The 10,459-nt window shown below is 43.4% G+C and overlaps 1 protein-coding gene across 2 annotated transcripts in view; it reads right to left on the minus strand.

The window, feature by feature from the left end:
* The window catches only part of Reln (reelin), a 452,156-nt gene extending 448,073 nt beyond the window's left edge, over positions 1-4,083 (minus strand). For both annotated transcript variants that reach the window (XM_042684785.1, XM_042684786.1), the window contains exon 1: positions 3,852-4,083. In XM_042684785.1, coding sequence (XP_042540719.1) covers positions 3,852-4,083 — 232 coding nt within the window. The remainder of the gene's footprint in view (positions 1-3,851) is intronic.
* Between the last annotated feature and the right edge of the window lie 6,376 nt (positions 4,084-10,459).

Raw genomic sequence — 10,459 nt, forward strand, 5'->3', positions numbered from 1 at the left:
TGCCTTTGAACAGGGATCTTTAAATAGCAACCAGTTGACTTGAGAACACATGTGTCTACAACAGTAATACTGTCAATTGTTACAATAAAGTGCCTTGATTATACCTTTCTCAAGGTAAAGGTTCAGTTTTAGTGATAGGAAATTGATTCTCCTTTCTCCCCACCATCATTTTTTAAATAAAGAAGCAGAAGTGTAGAATGAAAGACTACCAATAATGCTGCTGGGTTTACAAAATACAATGAAATTCCCTTTTAAGCATATCACCTTATCACCTCTTCATTTCTGCTTAAGGCAGAGAAAGGTTGTGCTCTCCCTCCTCCCTTCCCTGCCTAACATCCCTCCCAGCAATTCCATTGATATTTCACAGTGTATTTCTCATGGTTTATAAAATGCTTCCTCACTTTTTCCTTCTGTGTTAACAAGAATTCTAAGCCATTTATTCAGGCAATTGTCTTTTGCCTCTCTCAGTTTGGCTTTCATAAGCTATATTTTCCTAATGTCTAGTCTCATCTTTCTCATAGAGACTGAGTAAAACCAGTTTGTGAGTGAGCAATTTAATATGAACTCAGGAGTATTTAAAGGGATTTCTATCCCAAAATATAATATCTGCCTTCCCAGTGATACCAAATTTATTTTAATCAAAAAGGAGAAAAACAGCTTTCTGAAGTACTAAGTAAAACCATGGGAGAATTTTACATTGACAAGCCACATTCATTATATATTGATTGAAGGAAAGTGAGAGGAATGGCAAACTAAAACAGTAGGGAAGAGGTGAGCAAGAGGTTGTGAGAGAAGGGTGTAGATTTCAACTCAACCTTTAAATGTTTCTCAGCACTGATCAGGTCCCTAGGGGAAGTAGTAGTGAACTGCTGGGTGTGACTAGGAAAAAGAAATGGCCACCTGATTGGACCTCTAGTTTCTCATATTCAATTTTCCTATGATTTTCAAATTTCTACAAAAAATAACAATCATATCTTAAGATTGTGTCTCAGAAAAACTGTTTTAACCCTGAAGCATTTGTAGTACAGCATACATAGGATGCCTCTTTGCTGAGCTCTTATGCTGTGATTTATTCAGGGAAAAGATATCGTTCATTGTGCCTAACGATACCACCAAAAGCATCACAAATAACAGTTTAAAAGATACAGGAAAATGAGAATGGAGATACCGAATGAAACCATTTCATTATGAGAAGAAAGCCTATTACATGTAACCATGCAGTATTTATGGAGCTGCCAAAACTGCAAATAGATGGATATACTATTACTTAATGTTGGAATCTCGCAATGATTCTCTATTGTATTACTGCCTTTGTTTTTGTCAAAGATTTTCAGTAGAAATCTTGAAGTGAATATGACAAAAGGACATATAATTTTGAACCACTTTTATTCTAAACTCATACAATCCAAGTGCCAAAGGGCAGTTAAGTGATCTACAACAATGGTTTATGTTAGGTGCTATTATACACACCACCTCTACCTCAATCATTCTTGAGTTTTAAAAAAGTAAAGAAAAGAAAATCCTCACAACCACCAGCTCTTTCCCCCAAACATAACTCATCCAAATGCTGAGTCTGATGGAAATCAGACTCATTTTTCTCCTGACTTAATGCTACATTTAAAAGATTTAGAAGATTCAACATAAATTGTAAATTCCCAAGCTAACATGGCGCAGATCTCATAAATAACCTTTCTGGCCACACTGACCTTCCATTTTCTTCACCAAACATATTAGCTTAACTTTTCCTACTGGCAAGTCTGTTCTTGCAAATCCTATGTAATTGATTTGTAAAAGTAATTTCCAGATGTCTAAGGGAAAGAAAGCATATGGAAGCATTTCATTGTTAAACATTTCTTCTACCTGTAGAACATTGTTCAAGGAAAAACTCTCATTGTAGGACTGTAGCTATAGTTCATCCCTAAATCAAAATGTTGGTGAAACATCTAACGGGAATTTTAAATCTGGCATTATAACTTTACCTTCCAATATATATAATAACTTTACCTTTCAATTTTCCTACCTCTTTCAGGAAGAGGATGTGGAAATTGGGACCCCCTGCCATGACCCATTAGGAGTATTATACTTTATTCTTACCTTCTATCATCACACTTTTTCAAGATTTAGGGGGTATGATTGCAGTCAATCTAGGAATCTTTTGCTAACTTTATAGAAAAAGAAAGCATATTGCATTTTATTGGATTTCCTTTCCTGACCACTTCAAGGAATGGGAAGAAACTAAGGCTGTGTATCATCTTGTTTTCTATCACATGACAATTATACCTCTTAGACCAGGCTTTGCTCACTGATCTACCTTACCGACATGATGGCCAGGACTTTGTTAGGGTCATGCCAAGTGGAAGAAGGTCTCAACCAATCAGTCATTGGATTCAGTCTGGGTTGTCATCATGTTGCCTGTTCCTTCCATTTAAAAATTCCTATAACTCAGAGAGTGCAGTAAGCACTTTCTGTTAAAGAAGGGACTTGTTATAAAAAATTAATTTTCCAAATTTAATCCTGAAATGCCACAGGCAAGGTGCCACTGTGTCATAGGAAAAGTGTAAAAGCACTGTTTTAAACCTCTAGGATGCAGTTATTTAGGCTAGGTATTTCAGAAAAGATATAAAGGGGCTTTTAAGTAGAAAACTCTTTTTAAGGATTTTTGCAATGTTTACATGTGTGTCTATCTGAAATACCAGCTCCTCAGAGATTACCTTCTGCCATGTCAACACCACCTGTTAGCCTATTAGAGACAGAAATTATGAAATTAGCTTACTAGACAATAGTTTCTATTCTGGAGTATAAAATTTTGTGCTAAAATTCTAACTGAATACTGCCTATCACTACTCAAAAGTCTCACTGGAGCAAAACATTCAGAAAACCCAAGAGGAATGCAGAAAACAGACTAAAAAATATTCCATTTACTCGACCTGTACCCTAAAATATGAAAAATATATGCACTGGATAAAATAATATTTCTTGGAACTATTATTTCTTCAATAATAGTTAACCTTGATGAACTGTATAATGCTCCCTTCGAAAAGGATTTCCTTTTAATAAGAGCCTTCCTTTCTTGGAAATTAAAGCTGTGCAGCTAAAAGACAGTCATTAATAAACACCACAAAGACAATTCTCACAACAAGCTGCATGTTAAAAGTAAGCGTGGAGTCAGGACTAAAAAAAAAAATCCATTACTAACATTTTACAAGAGACTTTCCAGGAATAAAGAGCTGGGAGCGGCCCAGTTGGGCACTGGATGGAAGGCCAGGCGCTGGCTCCTGGCTGGCCAGCAGCGGGAACTTTGCGGAGGGCCGGCGGGTGGCGCGGGGCGGCCAGGTACCCCGGCGCTTCAATCTGTCACCAGCCGGGGTCCGCAGAGCCCCGCCACCGCCTACAGGCCGCCACCAGGGGCCCCACCAGGGGTCCCTCGAGCAGGACAAAGGTCTGACATCCAGGGAATGGAGTTCAGAGAATGAGATGCACAGGTTTGCTCAATGTGGCAGCTGTCTGAAAAGAACGGGGAACGAAGGGGGAATGACCTCGGCCCCCAAGAATTGTCTAGCACTGGGTACCAACACCCCTTGAGATGTGTGAGGGACGTGAGTTAGGGGTGGAGAACAAATCCCAACTCACCACTCCATTCTCCACTAACTTTGTTCCTCCCCTCGCGCGCGCGCGGGCACACACACACACACACACACACACACACACACCCGACAGAGTGCAATGCTGGAGGACGGGTTGTCATGGTTCTTGTTTAAATGGCCCCTTGGAAGAGGGAACGGGATTAGACAGCTGCGCCCCGCGGGCGCCCTGGGACACAGGCCGGGGCACGGAGATGCCGTGGTACCTACCATGGTATTCCTGTCCCGGTACGTAGTAGGTGGGGTTGCCCGCAATGTGCAGGGAAATGAGCACCTCGCCCTGCTCCCCATCCCCTTCCAGCTCCCCGTGGTGGGTGCACAGGAAAAAGAAGGGCGAAAAGCGAGGGTAGTAGCCCGCCGCGGCGCGCGCCCTCAGCGTCGCCCCCAGCACCACGGCCAGGAGGAAAGTCCGCGGCGCCCAGCCCCGGCCGCCGCGCTCCATGCCGCCGCCGCCGTGCGCCCCGCGCGCCGCGCTCGCATGCACTTGGGGGGCTCGCCGGGACGGAGGAGCCGCGCGCCCAGGGAAGGCTCTCCAGAAGGACTGCCGGCCGGCCGCTGTGGAGCGGGTTCGGGAGCGCAGTCCCGCGGGGGAAGTTCGCGGGAGACTCGCGCCTCCCCAAAGTTACTTTGGGTCACAGAAGCGCGGGGCCGGGCGGCTCGCGGGCGACTCCAGCGCGTCGTCCGCCGCCTCCGTGCGCCGCCGCCGCCGTCTGTGCGCGACGCCCCTCGGCCAGGCCTGGGAAAGCGCCCGCCCCCCTCCACACCTTCTTAAAGCCCCGGGCGCCGGCTCCCCCGCCCCCCTCCCCGCCACCGCCACCACACGTGTCCCGCCGCGCGCCCGCCCCGCGCGCGCCCGCCCTGCCCGCGCCCGCGCCGCACCTCGCGCCGCGCGGGGGCCCCCGCACGCCTCCCCGGACCCCCGGACCCACGCCCAGCGAGCATTCGGAAGGGCAGGGAGGGGCGCTGTGGGGCCGCCTGGCCCGCGCGCGTGTGGGGAGCGAGGGGATAGCTCGGTCCCCGCCGTCCGAACGAGCCGGAGGGCCGGCCGGAGACCTGCGCCGCCGGTCTTTCCGGGGAAGACGCTCTAGGGAAAGAGCGCCGTTTGGGTGCCGGCGCAGGCGCCGGTTCTTTGTCTTCACCGGCTGCGCCCCGCGCCTCTCGGGGCTCCCTGCCTAGCAGTCTCGGAGGCCCGCAGTTATTCTGGGGTTCCCATCCGCGGCCCGAGAGCTGCAGGGGACCCCCCCCACACACACACACAGCCCCCCGCAGCCGGGCGTCGTGGCTCCCGACCCGCTGTGCACCGCAGCCACCGTGGTAGCCCGGTTGAAAACGAGATGAAGGGAACGTGGAATTGGCAGCCTGGTGCCGGGAAATGGTGATTGGCGGTACTTGATGCGGGGACTGCGGGGCAGGAAGGGCCGGCGCGCGTGGCTGGTCTGTTGGTTGTGCCTTGCTTACAGGGTTCCTCGGCGGAATGGGTGTAGTAATTTTTTTTTTTTAATCCGTGTTTATTTCGTTTGTGACCAACGTCCCTGAAATGAGGGGAGAGGGGAGGGCGTTCAGGGGAGCTCACTCGGGCCGCGGTGAGGCAGCCAGGGGCTCTGAGCTGCTGAGCCCCAGAGACTGCAGAAAGTGAAATCATCCACAAGCACGTTTTTAACTGCGGGGGGCTGATGGGGGTGGGGAGGGTACCCAGAGATGTGGGAGCCCAGTTGTTAGGTTTTAATGCCTCCGCCTACCCACTCTGGGCTTGCCCAGATAAGCCCGCATGGACAGAAATGAGGAGAGTACAAAATTGGAAGGGGTGGTCTTTGCCTTCACTGTGAGCTTAGAGGAACCCTATGGGAAAGTATGGTCCAAGGAGAGACACTTGATCACTTCCTTGCTAAAGGAAGAGATTAGTTATCTTCCTTGGGCCCAGGGAGAGTTTATACAGGTAGAAGACCCCTGGTCTGGCTGCCTGCTACTCTCTCTTTAAAATCTGGAGGGTTCTACTGTGATGTGTGTGTGTCTGTCTGTGTGTCTGTGTGTATATATCCCATATATATATATATATATATATATCCCATATATAACCTATAGAATATATGTAGTATAATAACTATCATTTACACTGTAGCTCTATGCTTAGTACAGGCTAAAGGCAAGTCTTTTACATTTAATTCTAACACTACCTGAAGAGGAAAAAAATTACCCCAAGGAAACAGAAACGTTAATAGCATTTCACAAAACACTGACAAAGTCTAGATGCAAGGCATCCTGTGTCTTACCTTCACCTCTCCCTAGAGGCTGTTTCTCCCACCTCCACAAGGATAGGCCTCCAACAAACCTTTCCTGACCCTTTTCCTAAAGTATCTTTTCTAGGGCGTCACCATTTAATATGGTAGGCTGGGGCCTACCATAGACATTAGACATTAAAGTTACCTTCAACACTTAAGCTCCTTGCTCACATGAGCCACTTTTCAAGTAGCCTCTGTGTGGCCAGGAGAGAAGTATTAGACAGTGCAGACCGGTAGACCGTTGCCATCACTGCAGAAAGTTCTGTTAGACAACCTAGTGTTCTGTGTTGAAAAGAATGAATGCTTGTCCATGGACACATTCATTCAATCCTTCAAGCAGTATTTGTCACATACCTCCTACATGCTAAATGCTAGATGTTATGGACAGAGCCGTGAATAAATGCTAATGCAATGCCTGCCCTGCAGACTTCACACTCTAGTGTTAAAAAAAATATGGTGTGGTAAACAGGTTTAGGGCAGGGGAGGCTACTTTAGGTTGGGAAGTCAAGTAACACTTCGCTGAAAGAGTGCTCCAGTGTTTAAATAAATATCCATATAAATGTTTTATTGTTAGTGCCTCCAGCAAAATTTGTAGAGTAGTATCAAAGTACATTCACTCATTCATTCCTCACCATTTCTTAACAGAACAAGTATGATATGCAAAGCACTGTGTTAAGCTCTGGGGAAATATAGAACCTGCTCCACGGATCTTGCCTTTCAGAGGGAGAGACAGACATCCATTACTATGATCAGTTATGGGGTAATTAAAGTGATATGTATTCTAAAGGAAAATAAAAAGTGGTGGGAAAATAAAGAAGACAATTGCAACTCAACTGAGGAAGAGGCCAGAGCTATCTGAGGGGATGTGGTTTAGTAAAACTGGTGGAAGAGTTTTCAGGCCAGAGCACCTTCGTTGAAAATAGAAAGGCAAGGATAGCTCCAATGTCTAAAAATAGGTAAGTACTGGTGGAGCTACAATACACTGGCATCAGCCAAGATGCAGAGGGCCTGGTTTGCACAGTGAAGATTTTGTGTTTTCTCCTCTAACTGTTTTTCTGTCTATCTCCTCTCCTCTCTCTCTCTCTCTCTCTCTCTCTCCCCTCTCTCTCACTTGCTCACTGAAAAAAATGGTGAAGCAGGAAAGAGGTTTTAAGCAAGTACCAGTCATGAGCCTGTTTATAACTTTGATTATGGTTATGGAGGGCAGGGTCTTTGCTGTGGAGGGCAGGGCATGTAGAACGGTGAAAAAAGGTAGGGTGGGAAAGGATTCAATGTGGTTTGAAGAGCCTGATGAGACATGAGGGGAGGAAGAGAAAGGAACTGGGCAGCAGCAGAAGTGAAAGCTTCAGGTGTGGGTAACACACTGGGTACTAGCCTTAGAAATTAAAGGAGAAACCAGTGTCAACGGAGATGCACACTTTTAGGCTTTTACAGCTTGAAAAACAGTTGCTCTCTATTTAAAAAATATTTTTATTAAATCAATTTTTAAATAAAGTATAACATATGTTCCAAAAAGTGAACTCTTTCACTGTCACCTTTTGCCTGCTTTCAACCTTTTCATAAGTGGAATTTAATGTATGATCTGGTTTTTTAAATTCAGATTCATGGTTATGAGAGTCATCTGTGTTGTCGCATTTAGTAAGATTTGATTCATTTTTTATTACTGGACATTATGTGAGAAAAATCTGTATTCACTATTTTTTTTGTCAGTTGTGGGGCTTGAACTCAGGGCGCTGTCCTTGAGCTCATTTGCTCAAAGCTAGTACTCTACTTCTTTGAGTCTCAGTGACACTTCTGGTTTTTGAATGGTTAATTGGAGTCTTACTGGTACTTTTTTTTTTTTTTTTTTTTTGGCCTGGGCTGGCTTCAAACTGTGATCCTCAGATCTCAGCCTCCTGAGTATCTAGGATTATAGGGTGAGCTACCTGCACCTAGTTGTATTCACTATTAATGGGACTTTTTTAAAAATATTTTCAGTCTGGAAATACTTTCAAACTTGGGAGTTGTTCAGCTATGCACAGTGTGTTTAAAAATACTCTCACATATTTCGCTCATATGTGGAAGCTAGACCTAAAAGTTAAACATGTAAACACATATAAGATCACATATGCATACACACATATTTATAATTATGGAACTGTTTGAAAGGAAGAGAAGGAAAGGAGATGAAAAGATAATACTAGAGGATGAACATAATTGAAATGTATTTATTTATGAATGGAGCATAATGAAACCTATTGAGGCTGTTGAATTGGGGAAAAAGAGTCAGCAAAAGGGCCAATCTGATTAACATACAGTATATATAGTGTGAAATAACACAGTGTAATCCCTTTGAACAACTTATATACACTTAAGAAAATTAATGACAGAAATGTAAAACAGATGCTGTTCTGAGTGGGTAAAGGGGAAGGAGGGTGAGGGAGTATAGTCACAATATTTTATATCTGTTTATGAGTATGGAACAATGAAACAAACAGATTGGGTTGGAAAGAGAAAGGGGAGATGAGGAAGAAGGACAGAGTGTGTAAGGCCAATCAAGGTACATTGTATAAATACCTGGACATGTTAAACTGAAACTCTCTTGTACAACTAATTAATGCTAATAAAAACATGCACATATCTTTAGATGAATGTAACATTTCACTTAGGAAAGAAAGTATTAGATCATGACTTTTTACATAGTTCAGTGGAACTGCTGGAAAATAAACAGAAGTCCTTAGATGTCAAAACTGATGTGAAAGGAGGAATGCAGAGATAAACAATGAGTATCCAATAAGTATCAACCCCTTTCACTAGCCCTTGAATTTCTGCTTTGATGGCTGTGTGGGGTGTGGAAACAGAAGATAAAACTGAAGAGCTGCTCCAGGTGGGAAGAATGATAGGACAGCACTACTCAAAGTGTGGTTTGCAGATCAGTCTACAAACTATCTGGCACCAGTCCATATGGAGATATGTGTAGAAATGGAGAGTGTCTCTAAGGTTTTATAGTAAATTTATGGCGTTCAAGCAGCTAAGTGACATTCTATTTTTCCTAGCAATTCATTTTGATTATGCTTTACAAAAGTATCCATCTGGAATGGAATGCAAACAGTTTTCAAAGCACCATGATAGAAATGTATGTATAAAGCTACACCCCATCCCCAAAGATTGGTAACTTTCAATGGACAGGTGAAGTAGGAAGAACAATGTATGTATGTGTATGTGTATATATAAAATTATATGTGTTTGTTTGTATGTATACATATGCATATATGTAAATATGTCTGACATGTGTGTATATGTGCCCACATACTTAAATATGTAAATGTGGCTGAACCTTGTCACAGGGCAATGATGACAGGGGAACTGCCTTATCAAAATTTGAAATTACAGTCTGCCTCTCAAAAGTTTCAGACACATTAAAAACAACAAAGACAAACCTCTTATGTCCATGTCTTGGAGTTCATTTCGTTTATCATCATCTTATGTAGTCATATGTACATAGCTATTGAGCTATTCTTCTCATCTGCTAAGATTATCCTAGGTATATACTAATTATTGCAAATAAGGGACACCATGGGACCTATGTTTCTTTGGGTCTGGCTTACTTCATTTAATATGATTTTTTCCAAGTCCTTCAATTTCCTTACAAATGGGACAGTGTCATTCTTTCTGTATATATATATATATATATATATATATACACATGATAGGACAGAGAAATCTGACAGTATAGAGTATTTGATATTTTTAATATGCTTTTTAGAGTACTTGATATTCTTAGATCTAGTAAAAATCAGTAGATCTAGCATAAAACTTAATTCTCAAGGATTACTAAGCTTAATAAAAGTAAAAGAAATCACTAAGACCAGGAAACTTACCAAAAAGTACCAACTACTAGTTATATAGTTTCCAGGACCCAGTTCAAAATGTAAGCAATATATCTATAAATGAAGTCCCATGTTTTTGAGATTTCATAATCTACTTCATTACATATTTGCTCTCATAGCCCAATTGTCCCAGATGAAGCAGTACATAGAAACATAATGCAATAAAATGAAGAAAGAAATATTCAATAACAAATCTCTTCAACACATCCTTCCGTAGGACTATGTACGTAACATGAGTCTGAGTCATATGCCAATCCTTGAGTTGGCCACTAGTCACTAGTCACTGTGATGGAAATGCTGATTGCTCCCATTTGAGGCCAGTCACCTAGCACCTAGTGTGAGTCAGAATAAACACAGATGCACCAAAACTACATGCACTATGTGGGAGGAGAGGTGAGTCTAAAAGAACAGAAAGTAAATGCTAAGCAGACCAAGCCACAAAGGCCCATTATGTCCACCAATGAAGCAAGTGTCCTTCCCCCATCCCACCCACAGTGGAGTTTCATCCTGTGTGTCTCGTTGCCTTGTAGTAACTGTAGGATAGTCAACCAGATGTCTAAGTCACCCTTCTGTTTAATGATGAGTGCTGATTAGAGTTCATTTTTCAGAATAACACAAGGAAAGGTGAATTTTGTTTTACTTAATCTTTTGGTGAGGTTGGAGATGGGAC

This window comes from Dipodomys spectabilis, unplaced genomic scaffold (genome assembly GCF_019054845.1).
Source record: "Dipodomys spectabilis isolate Male_0828 unplaced genomic scaffold, ASM1905484v1 ptg000089l, whole genome shotgun sequence".
Classification (NCBI taxonomy): Eukaryota; Metazoa; Chordata; class Mammalia; order Rodentia; family Heteromyidae; genus Dipodomys; species Dipodomys spectabilis.